The sequence below is a fragment of the Loxodonta africana genome, chromosome 11 (assembly GCF_030014295.1).
Source record: "Loxodonta africana isolate mLoxAfr1 chromosome 11, mLoxAfr1.hap2, whole genome shotgun sequence".
NCBI lineage: Eukaryota > Metazoa > Chordata > Mammalia > Proboscidea > Elephantidae > Loxodonta > Loxodonta africana.
Genome location: NC_087352.1, coordinates 76,388,539 through 76,408,647, shown reverse-complemented (window position 1 = coordinate 76,408,647; position 20,109 = coordinate 76,388,539). Strand labels below are relative to the sequence as shown.

The 20,109-nt window shown below is 40.1% G+C and overlaps 1 protein-coding gene across 1 annotated transcript in view; it reads left to right on the top strand.

The window, feature by feature from the left end:
• RNF125 (ring finger protein 125) overlaps window positions 1-8,962 on the top strand; it is a 40,325-nt gene extending 31,363 nt beyond the window's left edge. Inside the window, exon 6 of the mRNA XM_003406338.4 lies at window positions 1,176-8,962. Within this exon, the coding sequence (XP_003406386.1) occupies window positions 1,176-1,262 (87 nt within the window). The 3' untranslated portion in view covers window positions 1,263-8,962. The remainder of the gene's footprint in view (window positions 1-1,175) is intronic.
• Window positions 8,963-20,109: the final 11,147 nt, after the last annotated feature.

The following is a 20,109-nucleotide window of genomic DNA, read 5'->3' as shown; positions in this document are numbered from 1 at the left end:
CTGACCCTTTGGTCTGCAGCCATAGCACTTAACCACTATGATATCTAAAAAGCAAAGGGGGTATTGCCTATTATTGGGGGGGGATCACTAATGGCCATGTGTATTATATTTTATTGTTAATTTTATATTAATACATGAAACGTTAAGGGCTAAATTTGAATTTACATAAATATTCATATGGTTTTGATGGTTTTCATTTAGGCAATGTCTTAGTTATCTAGTGCTACTATAACAGAAATACCTCAAGTGCGTGGCTTTAACAAACAGAAATTTATTTTCTCACAGTTTAGGAGGCTAGAAGTCTGAATTCAGGGTGCCAACTCTGGGAGAAGGCCTTCTCTCTCTGTTAGCTCAGAGGAAGGTCCTTGTCTCTTTGAGCTTCCGCTTCTGGGTGATCTTCATGTGTCTTGGCATCTCCCCACATCTCTGCTTCTCTTACTTGCTTATTTAATCTCTTTTATATCTCAAAAGAGATAGACTCAAGATGCACCCTGCACTAATCCTGCCTCAGAACACAACAGAGACAACCCATTCTAAAATGGGATTATAACCACAGGCATAGAGGTTAGGATTTACAACATATATTTTGGGGGGACACAATTTAACCCATAACAGGCAATTTCAAGATAACATTTAACTATACATGGTACATGTTTATGTGGAACATAGCACTCTGATCAGGATTTGTAATGTTGATTTAAAACTACCAGTTAGATCAGATAAAAACTTTAAATTCCAAATCGAGGCTATATTGTTATGACAATAACTAGGTAATTGATAGGCAGTCAAATAAAATAGAAGAAGCCCTGGTGGTACAGTGGTTAAGCACTCAGCTGTTAACCAAAAGGTCAGCAGTTTGAACCCACCCAGCTGCTGCATGGGAGAAAGATGTGGCAGTCTGCTTTGGTAAAGATTTACAGCCTTGGAAACCCTGTGGGGCAGTTCTAGTCTGTCCTATAGGATCACTATGAGTCAGAATCTACTTGACGGCAATGGGTTTGATTTTTTTTTTAAAGAAGTAGAAAAGGCGTTAACCCCAAAACAAAAGTTCTGGACTCTGTAATAGGTTTTTTAGTTCCCAGTAAAATGAGGGCATTACCCTGACCTTCATCCGTCGGTTTCTAAAACACTATTGAATCTGGTTGTATATTTATAATTATTTTTCTTTATTATAGGATTTTAATATCATTGAGGAAGCTCTTATCCGAAGAGTCTTAGACCGGTCACTTCTTGACTATATGAATCACTCAAACACCACATAGTTTTACTAAGAGGAAGTAGAAGGAGACCATACAATTGCACCATTTGTTGAGATGCTGCTTGAACAATTGGAGGGAAATCGTCAATCTTTGATGGGCAAAAATATACAACACAATTATATGTTTGTCCCTGTTCATTGTTATATTGCATTTAAAAATGGCTTTCATTTTGATGGTTTAAATTTATTTTATGTTCTTGAGTTTCTTAAACAATTAACAACAACAACAAAAATAGTTGCCAGCCGTTAATATTATGGAATAGAACACAGATCTGGGTATATGGATCTTTATTTGCAAATTGGATGACACTGTGTAATGCTACATGTTAATTACTACCTTTATAGTTGGAGAAGGTAGTTTTTGCTCTGTGTAAAAAGATGGAGAGTGAAACAAACTGTGGTCATTCAAGGAAATACAAAGTATGTCCCAATATTCATGTTCTAGCTTATAATGGAATAACATGAATAATCTTTTATAGAAATAGGAAAGAAAATACTGGAAGTTGACGAAGTCAATTTAACCCAATTGTATTACATAATACTGTAACAAAATTAATTTTGTGTTAGGAATGCATACTTAATTCTTCAACTTATAATTATATGTACACATAAGAATTTAATATTATATTTTTCAAATATTTGTAGGTTATTATTTAGAAATATTTCTGTAATTTAGGCAATTTCTTGAGAACTATCAGCTACTATTTATAACTATCGTTAATTGGAAACCCTAAGGACATTGATTTTTTTTTTTAATTTTAACCTTTAAAAAAATTATGAAGTAAAACACAAATACTGAAAACCATACACAGCAACCAAAGTCCTGAAAGAATTTGTGTGAGAATTATTGATTGGAAAAGTAATTGGCTATGTAAGCTTCACCTAAAGCACAATAAAATGTTTTTAAAAAAAGAACTCATAGCCAAAAAACATAGCACAAAATGTATAACATATGTTACCATAAGAAAACATTCTTTTGGAACTCTGCCAGCTACCCAGATGTCCACCATGTATCCTGCCACAGTTACAACTGTTGCACCCAGCCCTACAAGAGTAACTAAAAGACTGACTTCCATAGCAACAATTTCCTTGCGTTTCCTTATTATTTTATCACCCAAATGTGGATCTGTAGACACTATTTAAATCTTCCCCATTAATTTTTTTTTTTTAATTTGGCTATCTTTTACATCCCTTTTTAATCTACAATTTCCCTTTCTTTTCCTTGTTGAAGAATCCAAGTCTTATGACCTGTAGAGTTTCCCACAATTTTTATTTTGCTGATTGCATACTTATGGTGCAATTCAGCACGTTCCTCTGTCCTCTGGATATTGGCACATGGATCTAGAGGTCTGAGCAGACTCAGGTTCCATCATTTTGACAAGACTGTAGGTCATGGTGTATTCTTCATTAGATGGCACATAATGTCTGATTCTCTTTCTGTAATGGTAGCCAAAGTGGATACTTATTCCTAGATCTGTTAATTCATTGTTGGTTGGAGAATATTCTAATTCTGTCATTTCTTTTTTCGTTTATTAGTTGGGATATTTTTTTAAAGAGATGCTTCCCACATCTACTATTCAGTTAACCAGTGATGGAGTTTATATAAGGAAGAGAAAATATTTTTTCCCCTGTATTTACCAATTTTCAAGATTATGAACTTTTTTCTTATATTCCAGAGATCACTTTTTCTTTTTTTTAAGTATTATGAACTCATAGATTCAAATGTATTTGATGGACTTCCATTCATTGCAAATACTACTTTATTTTAAAGCTCAACTTTTTCCACCCTTGGTCATTGAGAGAGCCTCATCAAGTTGACGCTGAGTCCTTTTGACACTACCCTAGCAGTCTTTAATAACTTCCTTGTTATCTCATATGGCAAATTGTTCCAGAATCAACTTATATATTTCCTACCCCAGACCTGAAATCGGCCATTTCTCTAAGGAGCCATGGTTTCTTTCAGTGAAAAATAGTGTTTTAAAGCCATAATCTGGGTTCATTGCTACTGGGTTGGTCATTGTTTCTAGGAAAGTGTTAGGAAAAAACTTACATGTTTTAGAGATATAACAATTTGTGAGTTTATTGTGATATTTCTAAATCAAATCCAGTGCTACCAGGTTTTTGTTTAACCTCTTTATTACATCTTTAAGAAGCCCTGGTAGGGCACTGGTTAAAGCTCTTGGCTGCTAACCAAAAAGTCAGCTGTTTCAGCCCAATAGCCGCTCTATGGAAAAAAGATGTGGCAGCCTGCTTCCGTAAAGATTACAGCCTTGGAAACGCTACGGGGCAGTTCTACTCTGTCCTGGTAGGGTCGCTGTGAGTCGGAATCGACTTAACCGCAGTTTGGTTTTTGGCTTTGGATTACGTCTTTATCTCTCTTCTCTACTGAGAATCCTGATTTTCAAGTACATGGGGAATGATGATAGAATATCCCTTAATTACTCATTTGTTTTACATTACGTATGCGACAGTCTCAGAATAACAATGCTAATATAACCACCCCCAGTATGATAACTGAAACAGTTCAAATTTTTTATTTGCTCTTCCCATTCTCCCCCTATTTTTTAAAAGTTGTACTATGTCAGCATTTTCAGAACATACTGGTATAATATACTATGCTCTCTCCCTTTTATGCACTGTCTGGTCTTAGTTCTTATTTGATGGCCTGGTTATTTTTCACATCTGGCTCTTTAAAGATGATTCCAGGACATAGATTAATGTTTCCATCTTGAAAGAAAGCAAAGAAACTACAAAGTCTAGTGATGTCAACTCCTGACAATTAAATGTTATTTGGCTACTGTTGACTTAATTCCAATAATTTATAAACTAATTTGTTCCTTACACATAAGTGTAGTTATAATAATGGGACCCAAAATTTTCTATAATAAACATCCATTACTTAAAAGCAGAACTTACTATTCTTCCATCATTGGTAATTTGGAAAAGATAAAGCCGAATGAAATCTAGAGAGTCTTGTATCATTCCTTTCCGATATAGTTTCAAACTTGCTTTTCATAGCTGCCGACAAGTAACAAGAGATTCAGTTTCACGACCCCTCTTCCTCCAATTTAGATGAACTAGCTAATAAAGCAAACCCTGATGGACAACAAGAGAAAAGGAGAGGGAATTTTTCAGAGGTTATCATCAAACAGAAAATCTAATCCATGAAAAATAATACATATTTCTGAGCATTAGTACCGACTACCCAGACAGCACTGGGTTTTTTTACCCAGGCAATAAATCTTTATTCAGAGCAATAGGAAAAACATCTTTAAATCTGTAAAACAAAAAAATAAAATAAGAGCTGTATTTTAAGTAAAGCTTTAAGTCACCTAGCACTATTCACCTCAGCTCAGCAATTCTGAATCCTGCCCCTGGCCTCCTCTTATGATAATTTTGCCCCCTACAGGACAAATTAGGTGCTGGCACCTAAATTATTTTCAGTTCTGAATTAATTGCCTGAATTATTTTGAGTTCTAACGTGGTTTCACAGTGCCTTTAACCTTTTATAAAGAGGATTTATAATCTATCATTTTTTAAAAATTAAAACCAATGTTTGAAGCTGCTGACTACTAACAAAAGAGTTTCACTCTCTTTATAACACCTCAGGATGCAGTTTTTTCAAGGCCTTATAAGGGAAAAAATGATTCACGTGCAATTCTTCAAAAGCTAAATTCTCCTAAACTTGCATATATCTGTGGAGATTTTCCTTTCATGTGTTTTTTTAAAATGTTGGAAGATTGGATTGATTGTGAATCTGTGGTTTCTAGTGGAGCTCTCATAAGAGATCCTTTCATCAATAATGTTGCTTCATTACGTTCACTGGGTGCTAAATGACTTCCATTTTAAAGTGAGCATACTCCAATTGTTGAATGTTTGTCACATCATAATTTGTACCCTAAAGCATTGAAGTTATTTTTAAAAATCACAGAGAAATCCATTCTTCTTTTATTATTTAACTGCAAAAATCTGTATAATTATCTGAATTTAAAATGTACAATTCTTTTTCTTCTGTAAATGTGTATTATTTTGAGAAATAAAGAATGGCGGGACCATTGCTTCTGTTAAAATACCTACTCTGTTCTTAGATATTGACTTTGATAAGTTCTTTATACAAACTTGAGGTGCCAAGAATTACTTAATATGGCCCTTCTAGCCATGGTCTTGTAACTCTCACCAAATGATTGGGTGGGCCTACTCATACAAGGTGTATGAAAATCTAACGAAGGGATTGGTCAATTTTGCCATCCCACTAGGCTTAAAAGAAAGCCAATTCCAGAGCAGAGAAGGACCTCACTACCACCAAGCAAGAAGAGCTAGGAGTGGAGCATGTCCTTTGGACCCAGGATCCCTGCACTGTGAACCTGCTAGACCCAGGAGACAGAAAGAAAGCTGTAATCCTGGAGATGGTGAGAGATGGCAAGAACCAGCAGCAGAGAAATGGTGGCAGCAGAACCAGGAGATGGTACGGTGGGCTCCTGGCCCACGGAGCAAGGTAGTTACTACGGTAGTTGTGCTGACCCAAAAAGCGAGAGAGCTAAGCACCTTCACCTTCGGGCAGGAAGCTTTCTGGTGCAGTGGGTGGCTCCAGGCACTTATTGGCATAGTTAAAGAGCTTTGTAACACTTGCCCAAGCAAGGCAGAGGCTGGGCTGAGAGTCCAGAGGGCTGAAAGTCCTAGAATCCGAGAGCTAGAGAGAGGCCAGCCTGCAGGCATGGCTGAGAAGAAGCTATCCTGATCAAAGAACTATATCCTGAGTCGTTCCTGATTCTCAATTGTATCCTGTTACTTCCCTAATAAGCCCCATAACTCTAGTATTGTCTGTGAACTCTGTGTGTCCATTGCAATGAAATATTGAACCTAGCGGAGAAGTGAAGAGTGCTTTGGGAGGAATGGTTGATGTCAGAATTGCTAAAAAGGGCTGCTGATCTTGATTCTCTCTACCCCTTGTGTCATGGATTGAACTGTATCTCCCCCAAAATAAGTGTCAACTTGGTTAGGATGTAATTCCCAGTATTGTGTGGCTGTTCTCCATTTTGTGATTGTAATTTTATGTTAAAGAGGATTAGGGTAGGATTGTAACACCCTTACTAAGGTCACATCCCTGATCCAATATAAAGGGAGTTTCCCTGGGATATGGCCTGCACCACCTTTATCTTACAGGAGATAAAAGGAAGCAAGGTGGGGGGGGAGGGGGATGACCTCATACCACCAAGAAAGCAGTGCTGGGAGCAGAGTGCATACTTTGGACCCAGGATCCCTGCACTGAGAAGCTCCTAGTCCAGGGGAAGACTGATGAGGAGGCTGACAGAGAGAGAAAGACTTTCCCTGGAGCTGATGCCCTGAATTTGGACTTTCAGCCTACTTACTGTGAAGAAATAAATTTCTATTTGTTAATGCTATCCACTTGTGGTATTTCTATCATAGCAGCACTAGATGTCTAAGACACCTTGTGAAGTTAGAGGAGGTCAGATGCCCCTACCAAGGCAATTTTACAAACCTAATGTGCTTTTTAAATTGTCATCATTCAGCAACACTTATCACAAAATTATTCATTCAGTAGTTCTCAATCAGGCAATTTTACCTCCCAAGGAATATTTGGCAACGTCTGGAGACAATTTAAGGAGCGCAGTGGTTAACAGTTCGGCTACTAACTGGAAAGGTTGGCAGTTTGAATGCACCCGCCGCTCCTTGGAAACCCTATGAGGCAGTTCTACTCTGTCCTGTAGGGTCACTATGAGTTGGAATCAACTCCACAGCAACAAGTTTGGTTGGTGGCACAAGTTTAAGCTCTTGGCTGCTAACCAAAAGGTCAGCAATTCATAACCACCAGCCATTCTGCCAGAGAAAAGACCTGGCAATCTGTTTCCCTAAAGATTTATAGCCTAGGAAACCCTATGGGGGCAGTTCTACTCTGTCAAATATACTCTGTCACGTAGGGTAGCTAAAAGTTGGAATTGATTTGATAGACAACAACAAATTTGCTTGTCACAGCTGGGCAGCTGTGCTATTTGTATCTAGTAGATGGAGGCCCAAAGGATACTGCTCAACATCCTACAATGCATGAGAGAGCCAATCACAACATATGCCAACATGCCAAATATGCAATATGCCAAAGTTGAGAAACCCTGTTTAGGTAAAGGTAAGGCTGAGCACCAAGCAATTATTTGTTCCGCTTCCAAAAGGTTCCATTGAAATTTAAAAGGTAAGATGTAGTCAGACTTTATATATCCTACTCTTTACTGTGCAAACCCTGGTTGCGTAGTGGTTAAGAACTAGGCTGCTAATCAAAATGTTGGCGGTTCAAATCCACCAGGCACTCCTTGGAAGCTCTGTGGGGCAGTTCTACTCTGTCCTATAGGGTCACTATGAGTCAGAATTGACTTGATGGCAATGGGTTTGGTTTTTGGTTTTTACTCTTTACTGTATTCATGCTAGGTTTTGGGTACCTGTAGCTACCCAAAACTGTGTGTGTGTGTACCCCACTTAGAATATGTTCAAGCATTTGAAAGTTTTGTGGATTTTTCACAAGAAGAGGTACAGTTCAGAACACAGGTGTTATTGAATTCTGGTGACTTTTTGCTGAGTGAAAGATGGAGGGAAGATTTATCTTTATTGAAGTAAATGAAATATTACAGAGGAATACCTGTGTCCGAGCTTATTGGTAGAAAATCATCTGGTATTTTAATCCTGAAGGTTCCGGAGAGGGCCACACATGGGTCTTGATTAAGGTAATCATTGCCCCAAAGCAGCCATATAAGAGGCCCAACGAAGGTAAACCACGGAGTGGTACTGGTCAAGATAGATCAAGTTATGCTGCAATTACAAACTGCCAAATTTCAGTGCTCACCAAAGTCTATTGTGAGGCCTGGCTATTCTGCAGGGCAGCTGTGCTCCATACGTTGCTTCGGAATTCCAGGTTGCTTTGATCTCATGGAATTTGTATATCACCATGTGCTTCCCCTAATAGCCTTACCACAGCAGGACAGAGCAGGCTGGAGAGTCAGTGACACAGCTCCCTTTTGCCCACATTTCATTTGCCAAGGCAAGTCACGTAGCCATAAGTAATATTAAGGCCCCGGGAAAGTGCAGTCTTCTTATGTAGAAGAGAACTAGATATTGGAACACAATGATGTCACCTTGGGCGGACAATCCAGGCAGAGTAGACAGAGAAGAAGAGAAGATCCATGGAGAAAGATATTAAAAACGTGTGTGGAAAGGAGAAGTGAGAAGTCAAAAATATGCATGAAACTAGCTTCTTAGAAACAAGTGACATCATTTTTGCATGGTATTCTTGGTTAATTTGACTCAAAGTCTGGCATTATTTTAGTAAATGGAAGACTTCTCAGCTTCTCAAACATAAGACAAGAATCCCTTTCTCTGAGTCATTCTTATTCATTAAGAAGACATACTTAGTGTGCTCTCAGTCCCTTACAAATGTATTTTCTCAGTATGTTCCTTGTGCACCGGCATCAGAACCACTTGGGATGCTTGTTACATTGCATTTTCCTGGGCCCTCTTCAGATGTATTGAATTAGAATCTCTGAAGCTCTGGAATCATTCATCAGCAAGTCATAAAAAAATATATTCAAATGCATCCATTTCTCCACATCTCCATTTCTACGATTCTAATCCAAGTCATCATCTTGTCTGAATCCACATAGTAGCTTTCTAACTGGTTCCCCTGCCTCCACTTATAACCTTATAGTCCATTCTCCAATCGGTAGTCCAAATCCTTTGTGATGGAGTCAATTCCAACTCTTAGCAACCCTATAGAACAGAGTAGAACTGCCCCATAGGGTTTCCAAGGAGTGGTTGGTGGATTCGAACTGCCAGCCTTTTGTTAGCAGCTGAGCCCATCTCTTGGTTAGCAGCCATAGCACTAACCACTAAGCCACCAGGGTTTCCTTCTGAAACAAAACAGGGCATAAATTAATTACTAAGAATAATTCATTAGGTAAGTAAATAATGAACATAAATATAAGTTCATAAAACAAGAATATAAAACTAGTAAACACTCACACACAACATCCAATGTTACCAGTAATGAAAGATACCAAGTCGAGCACTACAGTAATATACCTTTTTTCTCTCGTAACACAATGTCTGCTGTACTGTAAATATTTTGGGAATTGGCCTAGGAGCAAAATTTCTAAATTGATTATATCCTATGCTAGAAAGATGTGGTAGAACTGGCACATTGTGGTGGCAATGGTGATTTTTTTTTTTTAATTGTGCTTTAAGTGAAAGTTTACAGTTAAGTTAGTTTCTCATACAAAACTTCACATACACATTGTTATGTGACCCTAGTTACTCTCTGTATAATGTGACAGCACACTCCTCTTTTCCACCTCAGATTTCCCATGTCCATTCAACCAGCTCCTGCCCCGCTTTGCCTTCTCATCTCACCTCCAGACAGAAGCTGCCAATTTACTCTCATGTATATACTTGAACTAAGAAGCACACTCTTCACAGGTATCATTTTATGTCTTATAGATCGGTCTAATCTTTGTCTGAAGAGCTGGCTTTGGAAATGGTTTTAGTTTTGGGCTAACAGACAGTTCAGAGGCCATGTCTTCTAGGCTCCCTCCAGTCTCAGTCAGACCATTAAATCTGGTCTTTTTACTAGAATTTGAGTTCTGCACCCACTTTTCTCCTACTCCTTCAGGGACTCTCTGTTTTGTTCCCTGTCAGGGTGGTCCTTGGTGGTAGCCAGGCACCATCTTGTTCTTCTGGTCTCAGGCTAATGGAAATCTGTGGTTTATGTGGCCCTTTCTCTCTTCAGCTAATATTTTCCCCTTGTTTTTGGTGTTCTTCATTCCTGCTCCAGGCGGACTGAGACCAACTGATGCATCTTAGATGGCCCACTCTCTAGGTTTTAAGACCCCAGATGCCACTTAACAATGGTGATATAATTTATGCATCGCAAAGCAATTTGGTAATGGTATTTCACTCCTTGACACAGTAAGTCTACTTCTGGAAATTTTTCTTAGCACTCTAATCGAAAATGGAATCTATAAGCAAGATGATACTCATTGCAACACCATTCACGATAACAAAAAAAAGGAAAAGAAACATACTAAAATCCAATAATAGGATGGTTAAATTGTGGCCCTTTGTTGACATTGTCATTAGATATGTTAATCCCTCATTCAGTTAATTGTCAAGTCTTGGCCTGGGAAGAATTTTATGTCTTTAAATTATCTAACTCTGACATCCATGGTTAGTTTTAGTTTAACTCCCAGAGAGCAATTTTATTTCATCATTTCCAAGTTCTTAGTTAACATTTCATTGATGTCCTAGTTCTCCCACTCCCAAGACCTCATGCTGTGTCATGCCTTGTCTCTCATAAATATTTGATCTATTGGTGGTGGTAATTTTTGCATTGCCACCTCATGCCATGGATTAGCAGTGCCCTCATTACTACTAGAGGCAGAGTCATCAGCACCTTTAAGACTAACCAGACTTAAGAACGAATTCAGAAAATTCGTCCTTACGATTTTGTTCCTCTAGAACCACTCTTGGTACCAAACACCTTAGGCTGGGTTCTCTAGAGGAACAAAACCAGTGAAACGTATATATATATATATATATATATAGGCAGGGAGATTTATTTCAAGGAAAGAGCTCACGCAGTTGTGGAGGCTGGCAAGTCCCAAATCCATGGGTCAGGCATCAGGCTGGAGGCTTCTCGTGACTCACGTGGTTGGAGGAGCTGACAAACCCAAAACTTCCATCAGTCAGACGGAAGGCTGCTGACTCACAGGGTTGTGGGAGCTGATGAATCTCAAAACCTGTAGGTCTGATGGCAGGCTGCTGGCTCATATCCCAAGAATCAAAAGTCAAAGGATGACGAATCAGATGCAGGATAGAGGAAAGCTTTGCCAGAACATCTATACATACTGATGCAGGTCACATCTCCAAGAAAACTTCCCTTTCAACTGACTGATTGGCTGCTCACATCCGATCCCAAAATGGTGTATGATCACATGATATCTGCCAAACCACTGAGAATCATGGCCTAGCTAAGATGACACATAACCTTACCCATCATATCCCTATTGCTATTTTTTTCACCCGTTGACTCTCCAGAATTTTTTTTATTGTTCTTTAAGAGAAAGTTTACAAATAAGTCAGCCTCTCATGCAAAAACTTATACAACCTTGCTATGTACTCCTAGATGCTCTTCCCCTCTCCACCCTATATCCACTGTGTCCATTCAACCAACTTGTGTCCCCCTCTGCCGTCTCATCTCGCCTCCAGACAGGAGTTGCTACTCTCTAGAATTTTCATAAATCTTAAAGCAGACAGCTTTTTTGTTTGTTTTTCTCCCCACTTTCAGTGAAGTTGTCTCTTAGATATTTATTGGACTGAGTTGTCAGTCTGGATAAGTATCACTTAACTACAGGATATTTCACGGAATTTTGAGAAAGAGAAAAGGTCCTTATCTTCAGTGATGTTGTTTTATTTTATTTACACTGAATATCCTTAACTAAAACAATTTCAGCATTGGAAAAGGGAAGATTTTACCTGAGGCTAAAGTCAGCCCAAGGAAAGCAGAGCTATGAGGAAATGAGAATATAAATCTTGATACTTTTCCCCATGTGTTAACGTACGTTTACCATTGGAATTATGTGAGCTAAAGAATTCTGTTGATTGCTTAAGCCATTTTGATTTGAATTACTATCACTTGCAAACAAAAGAATCCTGACTAATACGGGTTCTATGCAACATCCCGGCATCCTTAAAACACACTTCCTCCCTTCCTTTGTTGAAGTTGAGTTCTGTAATTTACAACCTAAGAGCCCTAAATGATATGAAAATCAGTACCAATAGTGGGATTGCTACTTCAGATAGGAGAAAATGTAGGACCAGTTGAGTTGTAGCTAGGTTGGGGGAAGGGGCAGTAAAGATTTCTGTATTGTGGAGTGAGAAACTTGTTTTTGTATGTAGAAGTAATGCAATTGATTAAGCTATTGCCTTTAGTTCCTTGGAACTCAAGGCCTGTGGCAATGGAGAGTGAGGCTTTAGGAGATTTAGAAGCAAAATAAAGAGGCCTGGTGGTGCGGTATTTAAGCACTACGGTGCTAATAGAAAGATTGGCCTTTGGAATCCACGAGACACTTGGTGAGAGAAAGATGTGGCAGTCTGCTTTCATAAAGATTACAGTCTTGGAAACCCTATGTGTCAGTTCTGCCCTGTCCTGTATGGTTCATAGGAACAAAATGACAATGGGTTAGTTTGTCAGTTATTAATCTGTTACTTCTCAGCTCCAAGTTCACTCCCTTTTTGCCTGCTTTGTGAAAATACCTGGGCCCTTTAAATACTTTTCCTTTGCCAGCTGGCAGGATAATAAATTTTGTCAGTAGAGGGCACTGGAGAGAGAAATTGCAGGGAAAAGTTTTTGTTTCCGGGTTCTGCTGTGCTCTTCCTTGCTCAGCAGGCTCCCTTAGCACAAGGCCAGCCCCAGATCCTATAGTGAAATGTCTTCTGTATCACCCAGCTTCTGCAGTGCATGGTGGCCGGGAGCACCCAGCAGACAGCCGCTTCCCCCAGCATACCCCTAATGCTTTTGCAGCAGAATGCCTCCCATGAGACATCTCTTTATGAGCAGCTTTCCCTGGCAACCTAGAAGATGGATTTCTGGCAAGTTCCCGAGGGCGGATTTCCAGTAAGTTCAGCCATTGTGACACCACAGCAACTTCTCTGCCATTCAGTGAGCCACAGTGGGGCCCTCTCCAGCTAGGTCTGGATCTAAGCCTTAACAGTTGCAAGGAGGGGTAGGAGGAGGGCAGTCGAGGGAGGCTTTTCATTGAGCATTCTATCTCAGCCCTATATTCTTTGGCATGCTCTTTATTTCTTACATCAATCCCCTAATATAGGTAATAATTCTTTATATTAAACTTTCTCTTTCCAAATTACTGTGTGGTGTTTCTCTTAATTGAACTTAGACAGGTACAGTCAGTTTGTGTTGATTTTTCCTAGTACCTTCAATAAGATGCAACAAGAATTTTACATGCTCACCCTGGTGGTGTAGTGATTAAGAGCTACAGTTGCTAACTGAAAGGTTGCAGTTCAAATCCATCAGGAGTTCCTTGGAAACCATATGGGGGCAGTTCTATTCTGTCCTATAGGGTTGATATGAGTTGGAATCAACTTGATGGCAACAGATTCCAATGGGTTTGGGTTTTTTTTTTCCTGTCTAGATTTTCTTGGATATGAGTAAAGAGTTGGGAATTGAGAATACTGAGTTCCAGATCAAGAAAGTAGTTATTTGCTGGATTGAAGTGCAGAAGTCTAGTTCTCTCGTTCATTTCCCTTTCTGCGTATGAGATTAAAATGCAGACTAGTAAAGTGTTGAAATCTTGGCAACTGGAATGAGGAGGAATGAATAGAGGATTTGGGGGATCCTGAGTCTCCGAGCCACCTCACACTGGTTCCCCTCCTGACAAATAGGGCAATGCTGCCATTGCAAAGTACATTGGACTGGAGTTCAGTATGGGGGGCTGTGGTGATATGCTAGAGCAGAAAAGAGAAGAAGGGCTTTCTGCCAGTCCAGCCAGCTTTCTTCGTCCTGAGACAAAGTTTGTCAAACGGAATGTACTGGTTCTGTGTTACCCCAGAGTTGCTGCTCACAAACAGAAAATGTACAGGTATAGCTCAACCTTGGCTCTTTGATTTAACAGCTTCGAGGAGTCACAGGCAAATTTTTGGTGTTTACTTTCAGGAAGCGCTCTTAAAATTAAACTGATAGGTAACTAAGGTATTATTAGAGTTGTAACAGCAGCAAAAATCCAACCTGTAAAACAGGCCTGTGATTCAATAAAACCAATGGAACAGAATGTCCTAGCTCCTGAGAGATCCTTGGATCCTGAGGCCCTTTCAAGACCCCAATACTTTTAACAAAAAATGAATTGCACATGAGATGTACCTCTTTTCCCTCTCCAAACTGGGTGTCCAAGACCAAACCCTTTGCTGTCCAGTCGATTCTGACTCATAGTTGGTCCCATATAGGACAGAGTAGAACTGCCCCATAGGGCTTCCGAGGAGTGGCTGGTGGATTTGAACTGCTGACCTTTTGGTTAGCAGCCGGGCTCTTAACCACTGCACCACCAGGGCTCCTCCAAACTGGATAGTCTACCCTAAGGTCCTTTTGGTTACTCTCCTAGCAATAGAAATTATCTCAGCTGGCAATAGCAGAGGAGCCAGAATAGTTGACGATAGAATGCTTTCCACTACCAAGTGATGTCCTGTCCGTGACACTCAGGGGTTTGCTGCTTTACTTTACGAACTCCGCCCAGCAGCAGATGGCACATGTAGACCTGTTCTGTGTTTCTTCCTCTTTATCCACATCCTAAGTGGAAATGTTCATTGTAGTTCTCCACTGGGGTACATAAGATATGGTTATGTATCACATTACCATGCCTAGCTCAGATCATTTCAGCTGCAAATAACAGAAAAGCCAACTGAGAATCGCTTAAGTAGAAAAGGTTTATTATCTTGCTTAAGGGATTATATTTATGATTTAGTCTAGAGGTTGCAGGATATTGAGATATCACATCTGGAACAAATTAAGACTAAAAGAAGAAGTAAATCATTTCAAGATATTGGACTGGAAAAATAATGGTCTCATGACATCGCCTCTGTAAATGTAGCTGGAAGAGACTTGGATTGCCTGCCTTTGAAGAAGTGGTAAACGCATATGTATTGAGAAGAAATGCCTGGAATAATTGAACTTTATGTATAGGGAGAGGAATGTATATGTGTGCTGGAGGTTTTTTCCATTTCCTTAAAACTTTTGCTTTGTTTGCTTTTTAAAACTGGTGTCAGGCTTTTGCCTCCACTGTTATCATTTTTTTTTGTTATCATGGATTGAATTATGTCCCCCCAAAAGTGTATGTATCAACTTGGTTAGGCCATGCTTCCCAGTATTGTGTGGTTGTCTTCCATTTTGTGATTGTAATTTTATGTTAAAAGTATTAGGGTGGGACTGTAACATCACCCTCACTTAGGTCACCTCCCTGATCCAAGGTAAAGGGAGTTCCCCTGGGGTGTGGCCTGCACCACCTTTTATCTCTCAAGAGATAAAAGGAAAGGGAAGCAAGCAGAGAGTTGGGGACCTCATACCACCAAGAAAGCAGCACCAGGAGCAGAGTGCGTCCTTTGGATACGGGGTCCCTGCACCTGAGAAGCTCCTTGACCAGGGGAAGATTGGGGACAAGGACCTTCCTGCAGAGCTGACAGAGAGAGAAAGCCTTCTCCTGGAGCCGACATCCTGAGTTTGGACTTGTAACCTACTAGACTGTGAGAAAATAAATTTCTCTTTGTTAAAGCCATCCACTTGTGGTATTTCTGTTACAGCAGCACTAGATGACTAAGACAACTGTTGTACTGGAACTAACCTTGTTATGGTTGCCTCAGTCTGGCTATGAGCCCAAGACTGAAGAGTACCCAGAGGATATTGACAGATGTGTGAAGGGAAAAAAAAAAAGGAAAAGGAAAAAGAAGGAGGGAGTGAAAGAGGATAAGAGAGAAAGAGAGGGAAAAATCTTTTACTTCAGATCTACATCTTTCTTTCAAGGATTAAAAAACAACAACAAAAATATCAAAGAAAAATTGGAATGTGAGTTGATTTGTTGAAATTTAGGGCCAAACGTAGGGCTCTGCCTCTTAGGATATCAGCTTATTCAGTGTAACAACTTTAGCTGCTTTCTGAATGCCTGTTTCCATGTTGGTTTGCTCTCTCTGCACTGATAAGCTCTCTGTCTGCCCCATGGCTCCTGCGTTAACATATCTTCCAAGTTAAAGTACAGGTAGTCCCCCACTAACGGGCTCTGTTTCCACGTCTCCATCTTCAGTTGGTTCTGACCTAAATTGAATGCCGCGTTTTTTTTGGTTTTCATTATTATTGCTTTTTATTATCAGTAACAAATCCTTTCTTTATTTGTAGCATTGATGTTTTGTCAGCATCACTCTCTCAATGTTGCGTCACTGTCTTAATGTTGTTTTGTCAGCGTCACTGTTGTAACAATGCAGTCAGTCATAACGGTTGTAGGGCATGTGTGCAGTTCAATTGTCCTATGTCAGTTCAATTGTCGTATGTTATTAGAGTTGAACACTGCCCAACTTTTTATCCTTTACGACTCCCTACACCGACACCAACACAAGACTTCATTGTAGACCAGGCCATAGTCAGTTATACGGCAGTGTTTTGATCAGTAAATAATTACAACATTAAACATCTGGGAGTGAACATCTCAGAATGTTAATATCAGCAAATTACTCACTGTAACACTGTATGTAGTACATATTACTAACAGTAAGATGCACCAAAAAAAAAAAAAAAGAGCAGATGGTTGTTAGCACAGTTCCATGTAACTCAAATCCGTTGTAAGTTGGGGACTACCTTTACTTAATGGAGAATTACTAAAATATTGGAATCTCAAGTCTACATCCCTGGAAGAGGGTGTGACTGGCACAGATTGAGGCTTGTATTCACCCCTGTCCTTTTCAACTCTATCAGGAAGGCTGGATTCCACAGGATAAACAGGGCCCCTGGAGTTACTCATAGTCATATTGTTAAAAACAGAAGCTGTACAATAGTACATAAAAATAATGCTATATAAAACGAAATGTCATGAAAATGCATATTCATAATGACATTTGTGAGGGAATTGAAATTTAACTGTCCCAAGCTGGAGTGAGCTAAAAAAGGGAACATTTCTTTATTTCCTATAATTAATATCACTTCTGAGTTTCCATTTGAGCTAATTTGCAGCAGTGAGAATTTAAACCTGCAATGGAAAGTAACTCAGCTCCTTCTCTTTTGGGTTAATAACTACTTTTTCAGTGTTTCTTTCCTATTTGCTTCCCCTCTTCATTCTAAAGTGTTTTTTCAGTTAGAAAAATAGCACAGAGTTCAATCAGGAAAGCAAAACACTCACACAGGTAGATGTTTAATAATCTCAGAAAACCAGACCCACTGCCCTTGAGTCAATTCCAACTCATAACCAAAACGAAACCAAACCCGTTGCCATCGAGTCAATTCTGACTCATAGCAACCCTATAGGACAGGGTAGAACTCCCCCATAGAGTCTCTACGGAGTGCCTGGTGAATTCGAACTGCCGACCTTTTGATTAGCAGCTGTAGTTCTTAACCACTACCCCACCAGGGTTTCGTTCCAACTCATAGCGACCCTATAACACTGGGTAGTACTGCCCCGTAGGGTTTCCAAGGCTATGATCTTTATGGAAGCAGACTGCCATATCTTGCTCCCATGGAGCAGCTGATGGGTTCAAACCACCAACCTTTCTGATAGCAGCTGAGCGGTGGGCCACTGAGCCACCAGGGCTCCTGACAGATGTTTAATAGAGGAAGTTTAATATGGGAAACTAATTACAAAGATGTTGGAAGAGCTGAAAGACCAAGTGTGACAGTGAGGCAAATACAGAAGAAATCACTGGGAAAAGGCAGGAACTGCCCAAAAGGAATTGGGACCACAGAGGGAAGGGCGGTCTCAAAGAAGCTGAAACCATGGAAGAAATGAAGTCACTGCCAGAGGCACTGCCAGAAGCAGAGGGGAAGGGAGAAATACCTTGGCTTCTTCCATCCTTCCAGTCTTTCATCAGTGCCCCTCATTGGGCAAATCTGGCCAAAAGTTCATTGGCAAAGGAGAAAGGAAACTTAGTTTGTAGGGATCAGCCCCAGCAATACAGAGCAAAATAGGGGAAAGGTGGGGAACAAATCTGATAACTACCAGACAATTGCCTAACTCAGATTTTTTCAGCTGCAAATAACAGAACAGCCACCTAAGAATAGCTTAAACTAGAAAAGGTTCATTATCTTGCTTAACAAAAAAATTGGAGGTGGGGCAGTTTCAGGATTAGTTAGACCCAGTGAATGAACTCAACATCAAGGACGTTTATTCTTTCAAGCTTTCCACTCTGCCATGTTCAGCACATTGGCTTGTCCCCTGGTTTGTTCTCTCCATGGTTTCATGATGGTTGCAGCAGTTCCACAGACACGAAAGCATCCAGGTGTGGTTGTGGAATTGTTTATTTCCATTTGTCTGTTTTGTGATCAACAAGGAAAATCACTTGCAGAAGCCTCTCAGAAGAATTTCTCTCACATGTACTTGGTTAGAATTGAGTCACATGCCATGCCAAAGCTAGCCACTGGCAAAACGAAAGGACCTGTCCAGATTGGATCATGTCAATCATGATTTCTCCCCTTGAGCTGGGAATTGTGTTACCTCCTGAAGCACATGGCTGGGAAAAAGAAGATAACTGGACAAAAATCATGAATTCTTAGATTGGGGGATGAGAGTAGGTTTTGTTGATGATTGTAGATAGGACAATTGTGTCTATTAATTTCTCCTCCACAATTGCCATTCACTTGACCTCTGTCCTATTCAGCCTGAAGCATGCATCTGCCAATTGTGAGGACTAGGGTGGGGAAAAAAAGAAACCAGGATTAATTCAACAGGAATGAAAAGAATATTGCTCATTTAAAAAAAAATTTTTTTTTCCAAATTGGGCTTAAACAATTAAATCATAACCAAACCAACCAAACCCAGTGCTGCCAAGTTGATTCCGACTCATAGCGACCCTATAGGACAGAGTAGAACTGCCCTATAGAGTTTCCAAGGAGCACCTGGTGGATTTCAACTGCCGACCCTTTGATTAGTAGCCACAGCATTTAACTACTACGCCACCAGGGTTTCCCCAATTAAACCATATGCCTTATTAAATAGGTTATTTATGCACATGAGCAGGTGTAATAGTAAAAATATTTAACAACTAGATCCAAACGGTCACTGACTTTACAGGAAAGACTATTGACCAATAAGAATGGACATTGGCTGAAAAGGACCAAGAGAGCTACAGTGGTACAAACCAGCTGAATGTCAGCAAAGCACTTGGTACCAATTAAAAAAGGCACCAAAGGGTACACAGTGAAACATAAGCCTCCCTCCCATTCCATCTCCCAGCTTCCCAGCTCATTTCTTCAAGGGCAACCACTTTTACCAGAAAAATAGACTTTTGAAGCTCTTTAAGTAAAACAAAGCCAGTCTTGTTAAGAAATAAATTTTCTAAATTTGTTTATCTCCCCCTTTAATGTATTAATTACCCGGCCTAGTAGACTGACTGAAGAGTTCTGCATATGGGAGGGCCCAATCAGCAGTAAGCGGAAAGGGGAGAAGCCCATTCCTTCCAGTACAAGGGATTATGGGGGAGAAGAGGGACAAAGTAGGCGAGGCTTCATTCTGGAGGGGGAAGATGTGTTAGACAGGTTGAGGGGAGTGTTTGAAGGGAGGGGAGGTACAAGGACATAGCCTTATAGGCTGTCCAAAACAAACTATGTAAATCCAGTGGCATAGAATGTTTAGGCAGAATGAGCTTCCCTCCCAATGGGGGAAGGGAGGACCCCAAGGTATGTCTTGGACTGTAGCTATGTTGAGAGGCAACGGCCTCCTAAAGGGGACTGCCTTATTGAGGGTCAAGGAACCAGAAGATAATTATGGCAGAGATTCAGAGGGTTCTACGGTGTTGGTAAGGCTGAACCAGCCAGGACACAACACAGGGCCTTGACCCAGCAGGGATGGACCAGAGCAGTCTTTACCAGCAGATATCTGCAGCAGAATGCCCAAGGCTAATTGTATCTCAAGGAGCAGCCAAGATTGGTTTTGCTGCAGAAATGCCCAGTAAGGATGCAGAGATTTTGCAGATCTCTAGACCCAGACTCCCCAAAAGTGCCTCAAGTTCATGTAAGCTACCCTTGTCCTCTATCTTAGACTGGTCTCCCTACAGAAGCGAAACCAATGAAGCATATATATGTACACATATACACT